The 21661-nt window shown below is 51.8% G+C and overlaps 8 protein-coding genes across 8 annotated transcripts; 3 read left to right on the top strand and 5 right to left on the bottom strand.

Moving 5' to 3' along the window:
• Positions 1-344: 344 nt before the first annotated feature.
• POX_g09038 (uncharacterized protein) lies at positions 345-1598 on the top strand (the record flags this gene model as incomplete). The annotated part of the gene is made up of 3 exons (XM_050117803.1): positions 345-867; positions 1019-1247; positions 1361-1598. The coding sequence occupies 3 exons, from the start codon at positions 345-347 to the stop codon at positions 1596-1598; spliced, it is 990 nt and encodes a 329-aa protein (XP_049965947.1).
• A 935-nt stretch (positions 1599-2533) lies between these two features.
• On the bottom strand, positions 2534-6223 carry POX_g09037 (Ras-related C3 botulinum toxin substrate 1; the record flags this gene model as incomplete). Its single annotated transcript, XM_050117802.1, has 5 exons — positions 2534-2770; positions 2940-3120; positions 5546-5689; positions 5979-6091; positions 6167-6223. 5 exons carry the CDS (start codon positions 6221-6223, stop codon positions 2534-2536), a joined length of 732 nt encoding a protein of 243 aa, XP_049965946.1.
• A 1731-nt stretch (positions 6224-7954) lies between these two features.
• Positions 7955-10503, top strand: POX_g09036 (uncharacterized protein; the record flags this gene model as incomplete). Its single annotated transcript, XM_050117801.1, has 8 exons — positions 7955-8131; positions 8240-8293; positions 8374-8980; positions 9051-9821; positions 9906-10049; positions 10110-10204; positions 10265-10335; positions 10392-10503. 8 exons carry the CDS (start codon positions 7955-7957, stop codon positions 10501-10503), a joined length of 2031 nt encoding a protein of 676 aa, XP_049965945.1.
• A 907-nt stretch (positions 10504-11410) lies between these two features.
• Positions 11411-12618, bottom strand: POX_g09035 (uncharacterized protein; the record flags this gene model as incomplete). The annotated part of the gene is made up of 3 exons (XM_050117800.1): positions 11411-11885; positions 11969-12139; positions 12260-12618. The coding sequence occupies 3 exons, from the start codon at positions 12616-12618 to the stop codon at positions 11411-11413; spliced, it is 1005 nt and encodes a 334-aa protein (XP_049965944.1).
• A 540-nt stretch (positions 12619-13158) lies between these two features.
• POX_g09034 (uncharacterized protein) lies at positions 13159-14364 on the top strand (the record flags this gene model as incomplete). The annotated part of the gene is made up of 5 exons (XM_050117799.1): positions 13159-13174; positions 13243-13652; positions 13719-13774; positions 13882-14029; positions 14116-14364. The coding sequence occupies 5 exons, from the start codon at positions 13159-13161 to the stop codon at positions 14362-14364; spliced, it is 879 nt and encodes a 292-aa protein (XP_049965943.1).
• Positions 14365-15318: 954 nt separating this feature from the next.
• POX_g09033 (Eukaryotic translation initiation factor eIF-1) lies at positions 15319-16221 on the bottom strand (the record flags this gene model as incomplete). The annotated part of the gene is made up of 5 exons (XM_050117798.1): positions 15319-15333; positions 15399-15532; positions 15628-15720; positions 15834-15908; positions 16194-16221. The coding sequence occupies 5 exons, from the start codon at positions 16219-16221 to the stop codon at positions 15319-15321; spliced, it is 345 nt and encodes a 114-aa protein (XP_049965942.1).
• A 541-nt stretch (positions 16222-16762) lies between these two features.
• Positions 16763-17088, bottom strand: POX_g09032 (uncharacterized protein; the record flags this gene model as incomplete). Its single annotated transcript, XM_050117797.1, has 2 exons — positions 16763-16957; positions 17041-17088. 2 exons carry the CDS (start codon positions 17086-17088, stop codon positions 16763-16765), a joined length of 243 nt encoding a protein of 80 aa, XP_049965941.1.
• Positions 17089-17160: 72 nt separating this feature from the next.
• Positions 17161-18018, bottom strand: POX_g09031 (uncharacterized protein; the record flags this gene model as incomplete). The annotated part of the gene is made up of 7 exons (XM_050117796.1): positions 17161-17241; positions 17308-17324; positions 17398-17495; positions 17558-17569; positions 17635-17651; positions 17724-17755; positions 17853-18018. The coding sequence occupies 7 exons, from the start codon at positions 18016-18018 to the stop codon at positions 17161-17163; spliced, it is 423 nt and encodes a 140-aa protein (XP_049965940.1).
• Between the last annotated feature and the right edge of the window lie 3643 nt (positions 18019-21661).

Here is a 21661-nt window from a genome sequence, read left to right as displayed (position 1 = left end):
AGCTTTTGTCCAAAGATCAAACGTACATGGGTTTATCTTTGAAAATCAACAGATTACCCGATCTGGCGAGCGGCTGATACGGACGAGCCCACCGCCTAGAAAAGTGGACGGCAGAATCGACATTTTTCCCCGACTCCGCCCAATTTTTCTCGGGCATTTGGCGATTATACAAATTTGCGAAATCGGCAACGTTTTTTGTTTTTGTTGAGCTGGTGATTTAATTTTTTTTTCTACCAAGTCTGCAAGATTTATTCCTGGTGCATTTTGAAGGTAGCCCATTCGATTTTCTGGATTTTTGTTTTCACTCTTGTTTCTCACGAAGATCAAGACACTCAAAATTTACAATGGCCGATAAGCGCAAGCTCGCCGAGGACACGCCGGTCGACGATGTCGCTCCTGAAGGCAAGAAGATGAAGAAGGAGAAGAAGGACAAGAAGGACAAGAAGGACAAGAAAGAAAAGAAGGAGAAGAAGGAGAAGCGCAAGGCTGAAAAGGCAGTTGAAGCTGCTGCTGCCACCACCAGCGTCACGGAAGAAAAGGAAGAGAAGGAGCAAGTGGCCAAGTCAGACAGCACGAAGGCCGAGAAGAAGGAAAAGAAGGACAAGAAGGACAAGAAGGATAAGAAGGAGAAGAAGGAGGAGAAGAAGAAGCGCGACACCGAGACCGCTGAGCTGGACGACGAGAGCAATGTTGCCGAAAAGGCCACGAAGAAAGCCAAGCACGACAAGAAGAAGAAGAAGCAGGTCACGGAGGACGCCGGCGAGAATGTGAAGGAGAACGGAGATGGAAATGCAGATGAGGAGATGGCCGATGCGGATGGAGAACATCAAAGCTCGTCAAAGAATTCTCGCTTCATTTGCTTCGTTGGTATGTCGCTTGCTTCCAGGGCGTGGTTGATTTCTTGATCGCAGAAACTGGGCAGTCTTCCGTGGATGCGCCAGCGTGAGAGCAATCAAGAAAGAGAGAGAGAGAGAGAGAGCAAGAATTGACTAACCATTTGAGCTTTTCCTACTCACAGGCAACCTTCCTTACTCTGCAAACCTCGAATCTCTCACCAAGCACTTTGAAAAGAACCCACCTGCTTCCATCCGAGTCGCAACCAAGAAAGAGGCGCCGACCAAGTGTCGCGGATTCGCCTTTATCGAGTTCGACAACTATGACCGCATGAAGACATGCCTCAAGTTATACCACCACTCCATGTTCGACGATGGCAAGTACCCTCCTCGTCGCATCAATGTGGAATTGACGTGAGTTTTGCCCCATCCCTGCTCTCTTTTTCATTTCAGAGCCCTCATCCAAAGGCACCAACCACACCCCACTTGACAACCCAACTGACCTACGGACTCGTTTCCCTGTACAGCGCCGGCGGTGGTGGCTCTAATTCCGAACACCGCAAAGCCAAGATCGTCGCCAAAAACCAAAAACTCAACGAGGAGCGTCATCGCCAGGCCAAGGACGTCAAGAAGGACAAGAACAGGCACGACAAGGGCAAGCCCGGTCGTTCCGACGCCACCGCTTCCGACGCCAATGCCGTGGTCGTGGACGCCGAGAATGATCGTTTCGCCGGTATGCACCCGAGTCGTCGGGGCCGGATCTAGGCGATTTCTTCTTTCTTTCTTTCTTTCTTTCTTTTTTCGTGTGTGTGTGTTTTTCTCGTCTTGTCTATACATTTTGGCTGGAATTGGGGGAGGGAAAAAAAGTTTTTCAATTGTGCTTTCTTTCTACACTTTCCCTGCCTTTCCTCCATTTCTGCTGTTCTTCCAATTCCCGGTTTGGGACCCATTGTTTTTGTTTCGATAGAAGATACCACGCTTGTGCTTCACATGGTTGACTATTACTATGTGTGGAGCGCATGACACGAGAGAAATAATTTTTAGGCTAAGAAATTTAAACCACCAGGTTTGCCCCGAGAGAAAAGCAGAGTGAATCGCATAGTCTGCCGGAAATGCCGAGGGACCAAGTCTCTACGTAGGAGGGGGCAGAAGGGGTCCCGGCTGACGCGAAATTGGAAAGAAAATAACATACTTGGGAGAGATGCTCAGGATCAGTCTTGTACGGGAAAAAGGGACCAAAAGAATATCAAACACGAATGGCCGGGGGAATTGATATCACCCAAACGAGTCCATGGATTTTATCAAAACAGAACAGGGCTTTTCTCAGACCTGGCAACCTGGACGCCGTGATTAACTGTAGTATTACTCATTATACCATACGAGAGGGGGAGAAAGGGGAAAAAAAAAGAGAAACACAAGCAAGAGAAGTGTGAAAATGGAGGGTGGGGAGGGGGAGGAAGATCGACTCCCATGCAGTCATGCATATGACACCTCTACAAAATCATGCATTTGTTCTTTTTCCCAGACTTTGCCAGTGGACGGGGGTTGAGGACGGCTCTGGAGAACGAAGGAGCGTTAGAGTTTCCAATTCATGCCAGGTCAGAGGGCGAGCTCCCCCCGCCGCAAGAGCGATCATCGCTTCAAGCGGGGGTTGCGACAAGGCCGGGAGAAGGCGAGGGGGGGAAAGAAGAAAGAATGGCTCACCGGATGGCTTCGTCAAAGACACTCTTCAGGTTGCGCTGGGTCAGAGCTGAGCATTCCAGATACTTGTGTGCACGGATTTCCTTGGCGACGGCCAAAGCCTGCTCGTATGAAACCGGTTCCATCTTGCGAGCACGCAGAGATTCGATTGTGGCGCGGTCATCACGCAAGTCGAGCTTGGTACCGACCAAAATGATAGGGACATTGGGCGCGTGATGTTCAATTTCGGGGAACCACTGGAAGATCACAATCATGTTAGAGAGGAACTGAACGATATTTGACTGGTTGTGAAGTGGTGCACTTGGATGAAGCGGCAGGGATCACAGGTCGAGGGTCCGGCGCGGTGCAGGTCCGAACTACGGTCGATGCACCATACAGAGAGAGGGAGAAGAAAGAACATCTTACCTTGGCTTTCACGTTATCGAATGATGGAGGGCTGACGATTGAGAAACAGATCAAGAAGACGTCGGTTTGTGGGTACGACAGCGGTCTCAGACGATCATAATCTTCCTGTCCAGCGGTATCCCAAAGTCCCAAGCTGATGGGTCGACCATCCACCATCACACTGGCCGTGTAGTTGTCAAAGCTGCAGCCAATTCAACATCAGTAAGGCGCATGTTCGACGAGAGTGGTTCGTCGTTTTTGTTTGAGACAGGAAAGAAGAGAGACGGACACAGTCGGGATATACTCTCCCGGAAAGGCATTTGTCGTGTAGGAGATGAGCAGGCATGTCTAGGGAGTGGCCAGAAACCGCCGGTCAGTTACCACGATTCTTTCAACTTGGCCGGCACTCGCTCTCTGAGCTTTGATCAAACGACAGCCGGATACGAGCCAGTCGGCGATATTGCTGGGGGAGGAGAGAAGGGGATCAGCCATGGTGTCTGGCTACTCTCAAACATACTTTGCCCACCGCACCGTCACCCGTCACCACACACTGTTGATGAACTCAAGTCAGCCTCTTGCTCTTGCTCTTGGACTTGTTCTCCCTCCGGATCGGAGCTTCCTCCTTCCTCGTGCTGACCTTGAGTGATTGCGTCGCTGGACCCGTCGCCATGGTTGTGGGAAGATATGTACACAAAAAAGCGCGAAAAGGGGGCGATAAGGGGCGGGCGCTCGGTCCGAATGACAATCGATAACGAGATGAGAGATCTCCAGGCGTGCGGAGTGGGGTTTGGAGAAGAGACAGGAGGAGAGGATGGGTGGAAGGTTCCTCTCAGGTAAAAAAAAATAAGAAATTAAAAAAACACCGGTGATGATTCCCAAAAAGAGAGAAATCTAGACGCGTGTGAGCTTGTGGAAGGATTTGAGATTTGGGGAAATGGTTCGTTGGGGATGGAGCTAGGGGCGGAAGAAAGAGGGGGAGGCAGAGGAGGACGAGTGGAGACGAACCAGGATGGATTGATCGGATCGAGAAATTGAGGACACAAAGTGAGAGAGTGAGAGAGAAAGAGAGGAAGAAAAAGAGAGAAAAGGTAAAAATCCAAGATGGAAAGATGGAAAGATGGGGGGGAGGGGAAGAAAATGAGGGGCTGAGCGTGACCGCGAAACCACTCTTCCTACGACTGTTCGATTCAAGTGAAGTTCGACGCATGTGTCGATCAGGCAAGTGTGAAAGAGGTGGATTGTATTTCTTTGGAGATCACGGACGCTCTGAACCTCCGCTCTCAGCCTTCAGATAGACTGATTGGGTGACCGGTGCCGTTTGCGAGTCAAAGATGACCAGTCGTTCTCTACGATGGATAGGTAATACTAGCTAGAGCCTATAGGAGAAAAGGTCCCGGTTTGCCTCCAGAGTAGGTGGAATCATCGCCGACTCCGTGAAGCGAACAGAATAGATACACAGAATGAGGTCAATCCGCGCTGCCAGGTCCGGAACAACAGCTCATCAAGCATCCCTGGGCTGCTGATGAATGTGCCATCCATTGTTGAAACTGCCTCGCTCCAGTCGGGAACTTGAAGTCAGCTAGAGTTTGGAGACGTACGGGCTTTCGATCCGAACCTCTTGCGACCGCGAGGATGAATCTGCCGTGGCTCGTGCTTGCGATGGAATTGTATATTGAAGCATTAGTAGATCTCAACCTGCCTTGGGGGTTGTTGAGCCATGTCTGACCGAGAAGTTTACCGAGAACCTCGTTGTACGGACTTTTCCGCAATCTTATTCGAATTTTGTATAGTATATGGACTGTACACAGATGAACACATCTCGTACAATCCGGTTGACCTCCTCCACTCCAGAGCTCAAGCTCGAACCCGGGCCTGCTCACAGGGCGACTTGGTCTGCAGAGTTCTGTGTGGAGGCACATATTCGCACTCGAGCATCACCACCTGAATTGAGATTGACTTTCAGCTGCACCCATCGCATGGCTATTTGATCACGAGGGATCTGAGGACGCCTGCCACTTGACCGAGAAAGAGTATATTCAGGCTGGGGTGGTGAACGTCACGGGTGGGTCTTTGGCTCATTGGCTTCGACCGCCCTATTCAGCACCTTCATGCATGGGGCGGACAGCCCGGCTCCCTAGCCGCTGTTGGAAGCTATTTATATCCATGGATAGTCTATGGTCTATCTCCCCATCGAGTGTGAGATATCGATATCTCTCGGTTGAAAAAAGGATTTTCCCAGGACTGTCTTGTGGGGTGTGCATCTGATTATCTAGCCCGGCAGTTCACTTTGATCAATATACAGACGGAACAAGACGAGTCCATGATCGGTAGAGAGTAGGGCAAGTTGAACCGTTGTGTTGACAAACCGATTCCAATATGGAGTAACGCTCAAATCCATCGTGGTCCTCATTCTATGCATAGCATGCCCTCCAGCCAAGGCAAAGCAAAGCCCACCGAAAGGTTCAACAGACAAGACTGCCCGATGTCGATTGCCCTCATGCCCGCGGCTCATTCCATCCTCCAAGAACTCATGGTGCCTTGCATGGAGATGGGTGCCATCCCCCCAAGAATGTGCCAGGACAAAGATCTTGTCATCGAGTAGCCGGGCGGTTCCACCCTGTGCTTACAGCCGCGCAACTCCCCGGGCGCCGTTCAAGAATGACCCCGCTCGAATGTCGGTAGGCTTGGCCAACAACGGCGCAATCTTGGTCGAGAACTCGCGGAAGTATGGGGTTTTGGTGTGTGCCTTGACCGCAGCTTGATCCTTGTATCTAGAGAAGGGAAAAGAGGGTGAGCACGGTCAGTATGGTGTTGGAATAGGACATTCTCTGTTTGTGTGCATGTTTGCATCTGAAGAGTTAACCGGGGGACTGGGGGACTGGCATGGAGATGCCGAGGTCCAACGCGAACGCAAACGAGAGAGAGAGAGGCAGGAAGAGGAGATTGGAATGCTCAACCTCATTTTGGGAGAGCAAAGTGTCGAGATTCAAGATTGGGACAAACACTTATCCCACCGAAAGGACACTGGTTGGATAAGAGACAAAATTGGTCAAAACATACCGTTCGACAATCACAATCTCCTTTTTACCTTGTACCGGAAAGGCCGAGTAGAGGAGAGTGCCGGGTTCGTTCGCTTGCACCTTTTGGATCACCTCGGTGATGAGGGCAGCAGCCTAGGAGACACAAGAGAGGATCAGAGAACCATTTTTTGGGATATACTGGTCAAATACTGGCTTAAATCCACATACCTCTTCGAATTTCTCCGGCTTGGGAGTAACGATGGCGGCGACGTTGATTTCGGACATGATGGCGTGGGACTGGTCGGTGACCAATTGCGAAAGTGCTAGGTCTTGTTATCAGATGGAGGAGGACCTAAGGTACCGAGGAGACGAGGGTTGAACTGAAATCAAGTCCACGGATGTATGAGGATGGAAAAAAGCATTCTACAGTCCTGGTTGCTCGACTTCTTATCAAGTTTCATCCATCACATCAGTAGCCGGCAACCTCGGCCAGAACAGATGTGGGTCAACGCCCACCTAATGAGGCGATCCGACCGGCTGATCTCCAGATTTTCTGGACGGTGGAACTAAACGTCCAGCTCAGTGGAATGCTTATCTCTAGTGATACACAAAATCAGACTATTTCTCGCCGTGACAATAGCCAGTATCACCTGACATGAGTACACAGAGGTCTTCCAAAGCAAACAAGTCAGCTTTGATGATGTGGGGGAAATTCCCCGGGAATCAAGCGGACATTTAACGGTCGTGGCGTCCACACTCGAACTGACCAGTCCCTTGCCCGAAGAGCATACCACCACAATCATCATGCTTCTCCAAAGCTCTGCATTCGGCTCTTTTTGCAATTGGCAGGACGAATCTGAGCTGCGGCACTCTGGAAGGGATCCACCGAGCTCCCTGGTAGCTTAGTGGGAGATCGGGTTGAACTGGTAAGCAGCACGCAGTAAGCACTAAGCACAAATTTGGGGGAGACATTGTGGTTCTTCAGGGTCATATTCACCTTGTGATACGATCAGATAAGGAAATGATCCAGTCAACTTGTGAGGATCTGGGGCGGAGACGCTCCAGTCACACGATATTAGGAGAACCACCTCATTCGGGAACGATGGTTAAACTGCGGGATGATGGACCTATCTACGCGCTTATCGCAACCTTGTCATGACAAATATCTCGGATATCATCATTCAGAGATTCTCCTCCAGGCAATCATCGTCTCTCTCGCATATAGAGGGGGAAGGGACAATTAAACCAGACTGGACCATAGGGTACTGCGCTATCATAGTTCCTCACGCATTGATGCTGACCCGGAGACATTTGATAGCAGTTAACAGATCTCAATTCAATCATATGGTAAGGCAATGTAAAAAGCAGTTGTTCCCGTGCAGATCAGTCTGTCCATAAGCTCTATTAGCCTGCCAATCACCGAGAGCTACCAGAGACTTTTCAGAGCACATCGTGTGTCCTCGGATCTTCAGGACAACCATCGAAGCTTTGATTGGAGGCTGCTAAGATCTCGGATCATCACTTACTCCGTCTCCAGCCAGGAACCAGTGCGGGTGCCACTGAGATTCGTATGCTCCTCCGTATGCACGTGAACAGATCTCTGTAGTGTAGTTCCTCTTGATGTTCATCAGACCACGCGTCTTCGCATTCTCATCATCAGAGTTTCACAACCCGCTGGCCCTCCAGAGAAGCTAAAAGAAGCCTCATCCTACTTCCCTAAAAACAAAAGCACAAGATATCATCATTCACAAAAAAAAAGAGAGAGAAACAAAAAGCAGGCTCCAGCATTCTCCCACTCTCCAGACCCACCGCCAACACCCCCAGCGAGTCGCAACTGACCTCATTGATGGTCCGCACCCCATCCCCACTGCCAAGCATTCACCGTGTTGGTGTCATTCGACAAGAATAGATCCATTCCGCAGTGGCTGTGTGGCTATCACCCATTGCGATTTTCCTCCCCTCTTCTGGAACTTTGCGTCCTCTCTTCTTCGGTAGCCAGGAACAGCATTGTGGACAATGGCCGACTCAACTCCCATGGACACCAACGTACCACCAATGCTGTCGGAACCACCTCCCTCAAGCGGCGGTCACTCCTCTGGCTCGGCAGTGGAGCAGCCCCCGTCGCACTCGCAGCCACAGCCTGCAATCTCCGATGAGCTTAAAGCTCGTTTGGACAAAGTCATTTATTCAGAGGTGAGTGCGCCAGACTCATCACAGCGACAGTACATCCAGGGCGCAAATCGCCTTGCATGCTGTTGTCTTGGGCCCCGTTGCTGACCGTGTGAGCACCACAACGACTAGATCGGAGTCACCACCCTCCTCGCTCGCTTGAAGCAGAGCGTTGCCTCCGCCAAGGTACGTCATAGTTGATAACACCAGCATGGCGAAAGATGTGATCGCTGGCACATTGCATGCGCTAAGATCATTCTGCGCAGGATTTCTCCTCATTCTTAAAGAAGCGAGGGGCTTTGGAAGAAGAGCATGCTCAGGGGCTCCGCAAACTATCGCGCGCTATCAGTGATGCCGCTCAACGAACCGAAAATCGACAGGGTACTTACAGTGCCAGTTATCGGGATATCCATCGCCTGCAAGAGCGAATGGCCGATCATGGACTTCAGTTCTCGGTCTCCCTGCAGCAGATGGCAGATGACCTACACGAGCTGTCAAGCAACATTGAACGGGGCCGGAAACAATGGAAGCAAACTGGGCTTGCTGCGGAGAAGAAAGTGATGGATGCGGAGGCCCAGGCGGAAAAGGCCAAGGCCAAATATGACTCCTTGGCCGAACAGTACGATCGTGTGCGCACAGGCGACAAGACGGGGGGAAAATTTGGCCTGAAAGGTCACAAGTCGGCAGCCCAGCATGAAGAGGATCTGTTGCGCAAAGTTCAAAATGCGGATAGTGATTATGCGGCCAAGGTGCAGGCTGCCCAGACTGCACGACAAGAACTCCTGTCAACCCATAGACCGCAGACAGTGCACAACCTCCAACAGCTGATCGCGGAGTGTGACTCCGGATTAACCTTGCAACAACAGAAGTTTGGTAAGCGCTGGCAGATTTTCGCTCCCTCCCAAATGCGCAGTATGTGAGTGCCCGGCTAACACTGTTGCAGCTACGTTCAGCGAAAAGCTGCTGCTTGGTCAGGGTCTCTGCGTCTGTCCAATGAAGGCCGACAACGGGTCGATTGCTCCCAAGAGCCTGGCTGAGGTTGTGCGTCAAGTGGACAACCAAAAGGACTTCCATGACTATGTGCTCAGCCACGAAGGGAACCCCGGAGCAATTACCGGGCCCGAAGTGAAGTACGAGCGTCATCCTACACTCGGCGGTGGTCCACCGGCCACAGCACCGGCCACCGGCCAGCCATCGCAGGCCAGCGCTCAAGTCAAGCCTCAATTGACCGCGCCTCAGAATTTCTCTCAGCAAAATGTTTCCCTCGCATCTCCTCAGCCCCCTTCAAACGCCAGCACTGATCGCTTCCAACCACTGCCTTATCCTGTCCCAGTCGAGTCAGCGCCCACACCCTCTGCTCAACCTCCTTACCCTACTTCAGGGCCGTTTGCTCACGACGCTCCTGTGCCTTCTTCAACACCTGCACCTGCACCGGTACCTGTAGCTGCACCCGCACCTGTAACTACACCTGCGCCAGCCGCAGATATGGGTCAGTGGCAGTCACGTTCACAGGGGGCGCCAAATCTGCCGCCTCTGAACCCCGTATTTGGCGTGCCCTTGAACGACCTGTATGAGCGGGACAAGACTGCGGTGCCTCTTCTTGTCTACCAGTGTTTCCAGGCAGTGGAACTCTTTGGTCTGGAGACCGAGGGTATTTACCGACTATCGGGCAGCGCAAATCATATCAACCACCTGAAGGCTCTCTTCGATAACGGTCAGTCTCGTCTCAATAGACTCATCCCCCACCCCCCGTTTTCAAAAATATCTTCTACCAGATTGGCTAAACCATCACATCTAGATGCCTCTTCGGTTGACTTTACCAGCCCAGAGCACTTCTTCCACGATGTCAACAGCGTGGCTGGCCTGGTGAAGCAGTTCTTCCGAGAGCTGCCCGACCCTCTCTTCACCTCGGAGTATTACTCTGACTTCATCGATGCCGCTCGTGAGTTTTTCACTTACACCATGTAATGTGGGACATCTGTATCTGACATTCAATTCACAGGAATCGATGATGACACCCAACGGCGTGACCAGTGCCACGCACTCATCAACAATCTCCCGGACGCTCACTATGCGACTCTGAGGGCTGTGATCCTGGTGAGTTGCCCTCTTGCCCGTACTTAGCCACGTATGAAGACCATCTAACCCGAGTCATAGCATCTGAATAAGGTGCAGGAGCACTACACCTCAAACCGCATGAACGCGGGAAACCTGGCCATCTGCTTCGGGTAAGTCACTGTTCTCAGCTCTCCTTTGAATTTCACCACCGCTCACATCACTGCAGGCCAACCTTGATGGGCGCCAACTCCGGGGGCAACATTGCCGATGCGGGCTGGCAAGTACGGGTGATCGAAACGATCCTCAACAACACCTTCCAGATCTTCGACGATGACTAGCTCACTCGCTCGTCGCTCACTCTGTGATCTGAGGGTGGGACCCTTTCGGTTCTCCCGAGCTTGCTTCGGTTCGCATGGGACATGTCCTATGCGAGAAGTTAGGTTCTGGGTAGTCAGTACGCTCTGGTGATGAGCAGCAGCGTCCTCCTTTCTCTTTTTCGTGCCCTTTTCCTTTCCCCCTCTTCTTTTTTCCCCCTTTCTTTTCCCCCCTTGAGACTTCATCCCGTTGCTTTAGCCTCTTTCTTATCCTTACCCCTTCTTGTTTTGATTCCCAATGCTATTTTTCCTCATTCATATAAGTAGGATTTCGTAGCGTCCAAGAATTTCTGGGCGTATTTCCAAGCACGTCATGCGCGACTTCCATGCCCTTGTATTCTTTTGTATTCATCTCAGGGCTGAAGCTCCATAGGCTTCGCAAATCAGACCTCGGCGGGGAGTTCTTGAGATCGCTATTCTCTCGGTTACGGAATTTAGGCAGTACCTATGTGTGAATATATACCGCACAGGACAAAGTAAAATCTTCCCGATCACCATGATTCACAGATAAAGGTTTTTTTTGGTACATGATGACTATAATACATTTCGTAGATGCTCTATATGGCTGGCTAGATATGACAAGGGTCCAGAAATCAAGAAAGACACGGAGAGAATGATGAAAGCACAAAACGCCCCGGGCAACAACATCAGACCATGGATAGAAATTGCTGACTCCACTCCATCCAGGATTTGACTCGACTCAACATGGTACAACACGACATGACACGACGCAGCAAGACCGGAGGGGACGGGGAGATGAGATGATTGAGAATCAATTTGAAACAAGATGGGGAAGGAGAAGAGGGAGATTATAAAAAGGTTTCCGCACCACAGCCCTTCAGTGTGCAACACGCACGCTCGAATCGTAATTTTACTGGCGGTTGCTGGGTCCCATGCTCCTCATGGCCTCGAGACGGTCGAGGGTGGATAGACCCGGGGCAAAAGCCGGGTCTGTGTTCAGGGTCTTCATGTCGATTGCATTTGTGGTGCCCCAAATCTGCCACTCGGCTTCCTTGCCATGCCACACCAGTTGCTGAATAACAACGTACTCCAGGCAGTCCTGCTCCTTTGCGGCGGGGGTCACTTCTTGCGAGGCGGCGCTCTGGCCAGCAGTGGTCTTGGTGACGGCTTGTCTGGACGACAGACGGACAACAACCTGGCGAATACCAGAGTTGGGCATGTCGGGAATCTTGATGGCGCGATCAGCCATCACGCGAGCGCCGCGGAACTTGTCGCCGACGAGCTTCCAGGAAACTTTTTCGGTTGAGGGACGGTTCTGAATCTGGGCGGTCAATTTCTGAGCGAGCTTCTCGCAGCAGATTCGGTTGATCCCAGCAATGTTACCCCTAGGTTTGGCGCCGAGTATGTCAGAACAGATGTATTCCGATGGAGTGTATAGTGTATCATCTAGACGGGGGAGCAGGCTTACTCGGCAAGGTAGGTGTACATCTGAGTGTACAAGGACTTGGCAAGTGCACGCCGGGGGACACTGTGGAACAGTTTGAAGAAAGGTAGGGCAAATGATCCGATGTGAGGTTGTTGTAGTTGATTTGCGATGAAAGGAAGGTTACTGAGATCCTTCTTGCAGTACATCAACAGACTGTGTTCAGGTTAGTCAATCGAACATGTTTTGGCACTCTGCTTTGCTTCTCTAATTCTCTCATGTACATGCATACAGCGCCGCAGAGAAAAGAGACAAGATAGACCAAGGCAAACATACCTGGCATAGCCCTGGAAGACACTCTTCATCCAGGTCCATTCCATCCGGAGCCGGTCCCGCGGATCCTTGAAAATTGATGGCATATCCCTCCACAAAGGCCGAACAAATGTGCCGGGCAATAAGCCAATATCATTCGGTAGCTGATGTCTCATCACATCCTTTGCGCGCGACTTCAGAGACGGTTGTGACACGCTACTGGGACGGAAGTTTGTGGTTCGGTAGGCCCATCGTTGCGCCGCCGCCGAGAAGGTACGGCTTTGCTGTTGACGGGAGTTGACGGCGATGAAGTGGGTGATGTTGGAGGTGTGACGACTGCTGAAGACGAGAGCGTCCGCTTGAAGTCGTAGTGAGGACGCCATTGCGCGCTGCAACTCGGGGTTGTTGTTGTTCTTGACTACTGAGATCCTCGGCCGCAAAGCGCATCCAAGGCCGGAGAGAAAGAAGGACCCAAGAAAATCCGCGGGTGAGGTCACGTGTGATCTCCGCAATTTCACGAGTGGCTCCCCTCCCGTAGATTGTCTTTAGGAAAGTCCGTCGACAGCAGAGGTCTTTGCTGATTTACCAGCACTCACGCTTTCTCTCTTTTGTCCTTGGGGAATTGAAAGTGTCCAGTGGTCATTCTGTGGCCCGTTGCGTATCCTGATCAGCGTTGCACGCTCAATCGATTCCACTTGGTTGGTCAATTGACTTTTTGTGTGCCCCACGTCAGAAAATAAACTATCGCTCAGGGGACTCGACGACTTGGCCCATTCACATCGCATCAAGCGAGCTTTGGATCAAGCTCATTTCCTTCCGATCCCTTCTTTGGAGCGACCATCTTTCACAACACGAAATTTCTCCGATCTTGCGCGGCGGTCGCATATGCCGCGACCAAGTCAAAAGTCTGGCTCCTCTTCGTAATGCCTCTCCACCACCGTACTCGCCTCCCGCACACACCTCGAGCTCACCAAACTTGAGTCGGACACATATTCCTCCCTCGCCAGAGCACCTTCGACCCTTTGCGCCCTCAGGTCAGGGCCAAATCTTCAAGAAAGTGGCGTCGAAACCGAGTCCCGCCGCCGACCGTCCATCCCCCACCTCCGATACTCCCCGTACCCCACACGGCAGCGATGTTGGCCAGAATTTGTCGTCACCATTGCATCCGCGGGTAGCGGTCATTCTTGGAGTAGACCGAAGATGGCACATTCCGCTGCTTGTATGCCGTGCTCTGAGTACGCTTCCCGCTGCCTGGTGGGGGTTACGGTGCGCCTTCACCTTTCTGGCTGAGTTGCTGCGTATCCGACCGGGAATCGGGCGAGAAGGCTGGGCGGCCGCTATTGTTGGAAGTGTCGGGCAGGATTGGGATGTCGAAAGGAGATTTCGAGTTACCGAAGTTGCATTGGCTATCATGTGGGTATGTAGGATGCTCAATCTGCTTGGTCTACCACGGTGGGGGACTCGGACTAAATTGGGTGTCTAGTGCTGCGCATCCGCCTATCTCTCTTATTTTTTCGCTGATTGTATGATGTCTCGATGGTGAGTGATTGCATACCTTCTCCCTTCTTGACACCTGTCCCAATCCGTGTCAAGTGTGCATGGGGTTGAATGACTTGGATCGATTGCTAATCTTCTCCCTCCGGCAGGCTTTTGAATTACACTCCGCCTGCTGTTGTCATCCGGCTTCTGACAACGAATGGTCTCATTGCATATGTTACTTCTTGGGTTCTCTACTTGTCTGGCGCATCTTCTGATCCTCGGCTTCTTCTTCCTGCCTGGATCTCCATCACCACCGTACGTCGTGCTCCCCGGATCCTTCAAGCAGTCACCGCGCGTCGGTATCTCACGGGTCCTTACTTACATGCTCCATCAACCGGTAGACTTTAACCTTTCTTTACCATGCCACGCAAAACCACGCCAAAATTAAACGAGAGACAGCAGCATCCTTACTCGTCGTCTCCGCTGCCAGTTTTCTCAGCATGTCTTCGCTCCTTCTCCAGCTCCATCTCACTCGGGAGAACGAGCCCGAGGTCCCCGTCTTCGTGATTACTCGCAAATTATGGGACTGGGCGGTTGCTATCTTTTTACGCATGCGCGTCGCGGATGGTCGAGCCATCGGCGAGTTGTAAATTCCGGGTTCATGATACCCCTCTTTCGTTCGCGTATTTGACTTTCCTTTCCTTTTCTCTTCTCTCTCTCTCTCTCTCCTCTCTCTCTCTCTCTCTTGGTTGTCCCCACACATTGCCCTTTTTTCGGTTGGCGTTTCTTCATTCTTTCATATCCCTTGGAATCTCTCTCTCAGCAATGTTAGCCGTCGGTCCAAGTTACTACTATACCACACAGCTTTTTCCACTTCGCTGTCAGAACCTACGGGTTTAACTTCGGTGTCCTGTCATTTGGAATGAAACTAGAAGCCGACGGGAGACGGAAGGGTGACTTTTACGTCTCCTGATATCCTCCATGTTGGAACTAAAAAGGGCATGAGTACTTTCAAAGATTTCCTGACTGGGATGAGAACAATTTCAGATTGTGCAAAATTCCACTCTCGTCCAAGTGCTTTTACTTGGAATGAGATAGACCGCTTTGTTGAAGCCACGAAAACAAGGGAAATGGATCGTCACGACCACAGAGAGGTCAGACAAAAACAGTACACAAAGTGACAAGGTCACGAGAACAGATATCAAATAGTGTCAAAAACAATAAACATCGACTGTCTATGCAGTTATGGGTATCTACCAACGCCTCGTTCCGTCATAATCCCGTTCTTCTGGATAAAGATAAAATCGACAAGTAAAACACGCCTCATCCCATCGATCATGCTGGGATCGAACCCGCCGAGAGATCTCATAATAGTGGAAGGCCGAGTGGGAAAAGACGTGCTAACGTTTCGACAGGGCCCACGTCTAACACGCCAGGCATAGGTGGTTTGGGAGGATCAGAAAGCAAGAAGTTGGACCAACGGACTGGGCCGGCTGGAAGCGCGGCCGGCGGCTAGGGGGACACATAGCGTGCTTCCTATTCCCACCGCTCACTGGGCAATGTAGACTGGGAAGAAGGGACCGGAACAAGGCATTATGAGGGGATTAGAACCCGTGGACCTGGCAGATGCATGTGAGCGGGACGCGCTTTGGGACCTGGGGTGAACCGTGACGGAGTGACATACCTTGATGGTCTTTGCATCCAGCTCAAGGCCTTCCTTCTTGTCGGTCAAGAATTCCTGGACATCCTTACGCTGATCTCCTTGAAGCTGAATCACCTCACCCATCTCGGTGTCAGTGACAATGGTGCCATTGCAAGCTAGCGAAAGGTTAGCTTGGTGTCTTCCCCCAGAAAATAAAATGAACGTAGACGCCGACAGCCCAGCGATCATCGTAAGCAGGAAGGAAACATACCGAACTTCTTCTTGATGACCTTCAGGATCTTCTTCTGGTCAAACTTCTTGGGAAGTCCCTGAACAGTAGTCAGAGTCTTGCGACCATTGCGTTCTGTATGAGGTATTTAGCACGTGCCCACCCCTGAAAGAGTTCGCGATTCCGCCTTGGCGCCGAGATGCTCGAAAGCTATTTGCGACCGCGGGGGAAGAGAGGGGAAAACCTACGCTGAATCCGTATGTGGATGTAGTTCTGAGACTGTTTAGTCTCGCCGGTGTCTTCGTCGGCTTCGGCGAAGGGGTCTGGAGGCGGAGAGAATACAAGTCAGTTTTGGCTTTGGCCCGCGATGGGATATTTTACCCCGCCACAGACGGGTGAGGGCGAGGCGCGAGCATCCAAGCGACCACCTCACAGAATAACGCCGGAGCGTTGCAAAGGTGTTCCTCGTGCGAATGGCGAATTGAACAATCAAAAGTATACCGTCGAAAATAGCTCTTGGATATATCGATGACAGTATAGAGAAGCCTCGGGCGGGGGGGGGGGATGCTCACGCGCTCAAAGGGGGCGGCGGGAAAGTGGCGACTCACCGAAGGTCTTGAGGTTTTCGATGGACATAAACTCGGCCTTTAGTCGGTAACGGCCCTTAAAAGCGGCTTGTGAAGTAAAAAGCGTAGGAGGGGAGATTCAATATCTCTGTAAGGATGGACGATAGAGAGGTCGTAGACGGTGCAGAGTTGAAGTGTGCTGGTTGTAGGCCAGAAAGGAATCGGAAGGAAGACTGGGCAAAGCCTTTTGAGCCCTGTGGGGCGCAGCTTGCAAGGCGGTGTGTGACTAAGCGACCCCTCCATGATGGATCGATCCCGCATGGAGATGTACCATTCCCTGCCGTACCTGATTATGTACCTCCTGGTAGCCGGCAGACTGGTATCGACGTGGAGGGTGCGCGCAGTATTCATCATGTTGTCTAGTAGTGTTTGCTATGGCTATGTACCCTGCAGATTTATGGATGTCCCTCAGTACTATGTTTGGATAATGCTGCCCACCCGTGCCATAGAGTTGGAAGAATGACTGTCCTCGGACACTGGGAGAGGGTTGTCTAAGAAATAGAAAGGCTCAGAGCTAGGAGGTTCTCTCGGCGTTCCACGATCTGTAGGGTCTAACTGGCAAACACAGTCAGAGACCGAATCCATTGGTGGTTATTCGGAACCGACACAACGCTCCAAGTGTAACTCGACTTGCTGAAAAATCGAAATTCCTCAGCGTTACGCGAGCGCATAGATCCCTCGGTAATCTGCGAGGCATCTGTGTTGCCAATATGATCCCCGTTGACTTCAATGACCTTTTCTCCATTCTTTAAGTTATTAGTACATGGGAATTCATTCAAGTATAACATCCCAGTCAGCGAGCGAGCGCGCATTCTCCACACCACCCGACTCGGTTTGCCAGGAAGCGCGCATGCGTTGCCGAGACCATGAACAGCATTGCGACTCGGCTCACAGCAAGACAGAGATGCCAATATACTTGCAATGAGAGGTATCAAAAACGAGAAGTAAATCAGGGCGAGGGCGAAGGAGCAGGGGGGCTGGCGGCGGTACCCTGGGCAGCCTGAGGAGGCAGGAACAGGGGGAAATAGGTCTGTCAAGTCTGATTAGAATGCGCGAGATTTTGCTTGTGATTTCGCATCGAAAGAGATATACGTACGACAGCAAGGGCCATCACTATACAAAAATCCTGCTTGTTAGCTTGCTTTCCCAACGTTCCGTCCTCTGAGCAATGGGCCACGTGACATACAGGACATGAAGACCGACATATATGCTGGAGTCGCGGCAGTCTTCTTCTGTTCGGAGGACTCGCCGAGCCAGGACTGAAGTGAAAAGACGAAAGAAACCCTGCGAGGGGCTTGTCAGTTGGGGAGGGACATGAGAAAGATGAATCGCGGGATGCGCCGTACCAGCCGATCATTCTGTATCGCACAAATAGGTAAGTCTACTGTCTTTTTTCTCTTGTGTTGATATTTCTGGCGCTCACCTGTTGCGCATGAACATCTAAACGTGACCGTGTGTTAGTCAACATAATCCGACACACCGAGTCGATCACAATCGCATCGTATTACGTACCGCCGCCATTGGCAATGTGCTCGACATGGTACCTAGCGAAGAGTGACATCAGACGCTATCCGACAGTGCATCACAGCCCCATGACACTTGGAATCTTTTTTCTGGGCTGGCGAACGCGGGGTTGCTCACTGGACATGTCGGCATCGTTGGCGCTCTTTGGGGGATCGACATAGGGGATGGCTGCGGCGTGACTCGAGATTAGCTCAACCGACTCGTGAGCGATCAGGACAAAATTCCTTCCAGCTTCGATCAACTCACCGAGATCCGCTCGTCGCATGTCCTTGTTTGATGCCATGGTTTTAGAAGTCGAATGACGAGGCACGGCGCGTGGATGAGAGAAGGAGAAGGGTTGAAGCGGCGACCGACCAATGCCAAGACAGTTTGCCGTCTTCGGGCTAGACTCCTGAACCAGTCAAAGCCAGTCGGAGTAGCTGTCTGGTCGATTTGAGCCTGTCCCGTGATCCAAGGGAATTACGGTAGTGCCGAAACTGTGTGTAGATTTGTGGATGGTGGAAGGACTTCTTCCGACGTTCTTTAGTGGTTACCCTTACAGGAACTATAGTGCCTCTATGGCGACCGATACATCTTTTCGCCTCACCAGCTTTTCGTCACAAGCGGAGAGACGGAGAACGCGGGGACACGGCCGGGGTAGGATGGGAAAGCACCACCTTCAATTGACAGAGCCAACGCTGCACAAGTCCGACGTTCTACCATGACAGGCAAAGACTTCCGATTCAGTTGTCCATGTGTGGCGAATCTCCGACAGCTTGAAGTCTGACCAGTGGCCACTGAGTAGTCTTATACCCTGCCTGAAATGTCATGGATGATCACTGCATGTGGCCTCAATGCCAACACCAGGGCCGTCACCTTCATCTCCTTCTATTGGTGATCATGCCTGTGGTCAGGATGAGGAGGGCTCCTTCTGACTTATCAAGCTCGGTCGTCCATCGTCCATCATCCGTCTACCCTCGTCTGCATCAGTCTGTAACGTAACTCCAGAAACGATAAGAGTGTCGGTGTGCGCTGGACTCGGCTGCCCTGCCCTTGTAAGCATTTTCAGCGGGCCATGCCATGCGGGTCACGGATTCACGCAGAAGATGTTGCCGGCCTTGTCGCGCTACGGCAGGAGGTGCATGTCATCTAACAATGGACACTGACACATGCCCCTGCTGAGGACGGCGAGCGTACCACTACCATAGAAAATGCACGTCCCTGCTGAGAGAGATACACACAGCCCAGGTGAACTGGTCCAAACCCCCAAGAGTTCCTCGATCTATCAACTGCCTCGACCTCTGATCTCTCCGCGGGCGCTGTCAAATCCTCCCATCACCGTTGGTCCCCCCCTTACATTGTGACCAGGCCTGGGCAACACGGCAGACTGCGTGCGACTACACACTGCCACAGGACTTGAGCAAGCTACAGAGGGATCAGCTATCATATCCTCCGAAAACCCGACATGACTGGCACGACTGAAACAGTGTTTTTATTTGTCTGTTTGAGAAAGAGGGTTTCCGACGGAGCCGCTGGGACCATTTGGGCGATTTCACCGGAAATACGTCCACATACCAGACTACATCCTGTACTATCGGATTCTCGAGAGCGCACGGCCGTAGACCGCTCGCTCCGAGAACACACCCCATGTTCATGAAAGCGTTGCTGTTTGATCAGCTCGCCTCCGCATGGACCGGAGAGTGGGCCCGTCTGTACGGAATGTGGACTGGTGCTGTAATCTGGATGGTATTCCCGGCTAGCCCTGGCCAATGTTGTACTGTAGGATCTGAGGGGCCAAATCAGGAGATCGTAGAGTGGTAGCATGAAAAGGCCTACAGTGGTCCAAGGCCCGGCGCATCCAATTTCAAGCCTAGGGGCTCGCAAGTATCAGCAGCCGATGCCTGGACCTGGTCGCTCAGGGATGAAAACCGCCGTGGACAGTTGGGAGACAAAGGGGCTGGAAAGTGGAGTCAAGAACAAGGTGTTCCTGGAGAAAGACCGCGAGGTGGTCGTATTACAACATGATGGACGCTATCATACAGCACTAGCCCTGGGTCATACTTCAAGAACTGACCGACTCAGGAGACTCAGGACGATGTGTGTTTATGTCTAGCATCAGGATACTCGATCTTCGTCGGATGGTAGTCGCTCCACACCACCAGGTGGTGTCGCCACTGCGCTATGTCATGGTGTATGGTCTGACAGGATCCAGAAGACGTGTGAGTCGATGCAGGGGAATTGAGCAGTGAACAGACCCCGTCAAAGGATGAATAAAAGAGAGGAAAAAAAAGGCATCATCAACTGATCATAGTCAGACTGACCGGTCCTTGGTAGGAAAAAGAAAAGTGATTTGTGGTCCCGTCCAGTCATCCACACTTGAATACAGCAGATGCCGGGTCCCGTCACGCGCAGGCGGGTCCAGCCAGTGGTGGGCTCGAGAGTTCAAGTTCGACCCGCCGCGGATATTCAGTGGCAGTCGTCAAGACAGTCCATCCACGACAAAGGGATAGATTCTTGGGCATGGGTCGTCCTTTGGTTGATCGACCGTCTTATCTGTCTAATCGTGTGGTGCCCGACCAGGCCCCCCAAATTCAATAGCATTCAATAGCATTCGAATCCTTCCATGTTCGATTAGGTACGCATAGTCACAAACTACATCTCGCGGACGAACAACGGAGACCCGTCTGTCTGTAGATTCTGTCGCACGTGCAGCAAGGCTACGGTACTTCAAAGCGTTGTATGTTTTGACTTGGTCAGTATGACAAATGATCAAACCCGCCAAGAAACAAGTACTTGCCCTTGTCCGGATGAGCTGACTGTATTCTCCGAGAACGAGTTCATCCAACTTGGCAATAAGCCGCGACCATAATACAAGTACGACCATTCACAAAGCCAGATCTGGAGCCAGTCGGAATTGATGACTGCGGTATCGCTAATGGCTCTCTTGAGGTGACCGAATGTTGAAATGGGCCTAACATCGGGACCGACTCCGGAGTGACTCCATGGGATATTGCGGGGAAGACGGTTCGTTCATACTTTCTGACTTTGACCAAGTCTTCAATCTCCGGTCTCCAGTCCTCATGCATTCGAGTCTTGGTGGGAAGAGTCGACCTCGCTCAATGGACTCATCGCCGAAGATGCAGCAGGTCATCCACCTTATTTAGACCAGGATCGAACTGACCGATCCCGGTGGAGTCATCAACAATTGGTGGTGAAGCAGGTGCAGGGAGATGATGGCCGGAAGACAACTCTAGAGGCATAGACGACGACACACAACTGCACCCCCCCCGGTGCGATAAGTCAGTTAGCATATAAGCACTGGCACACTAGTGTGGGACCATGCCGCATCGTGCAGGGCTACCCAGGATATTCCACATCGGGAACATTCTGGAGCCAAAGCAAGGATGAGCCTCGTACCTTGATTGTAGACCATCTTGACCTCCTGGAAATCGATGTGTGATTGGTGCGCCCACTCATCCCCGTCGCATTGGTCCGGCACTCCAGATATCTAAATAGCAACGAACCCAATATTCAACTGCAGGCGACAGTACGTTTCCATCAACACCAATCCTTTCCGCCCGTAGATCCCGAGGTGGAGTCTCGCGCGGCGGACTGCGATCGTGCGACGGGGGCAAGGGTCACGATGTACTGTATAGGATGTTACACATACAGAAAGCCCCCGGAACCCCGGGAAACTCACACCACTTGGCACTCGACGGGGACTCTGATCCACTGATAAGACACGTAACCGATGTACGGTCATGTACGGGGTGTCACATCCATACGCATCAGCTAAGCCAAGTGGAGGGCGACCGCCGGACACTCGGAGACGGAGACGGACTCGTGACTGGCAAAGTTGAAGGAGCACGTTATCACTGCCTGTTCTCATCTCGTCCCATAAACTCTCCTCGATCCCCGATAACGCTGTCGTCCAGTTTCCGCTCTCC

This window comes from Penicillium oxalicum, chromosome VII, assembly GCF_001723175.1.
Source record: "Penicillium oxalicum strain HP7-1 chromosome VII, whole genome shotgun sequence".
NCBI classification, from domain to species: domain Eukaryota; kingdom Fungi; phylum Ascomycota; class Eurotiomycetes; order Eurotiales; family Aspergillaceae; genus Penicillium; species Penicillium oxalicum.
This window is presented reverse-complemented; position numbering and strand designations above follow the sequence as displayed.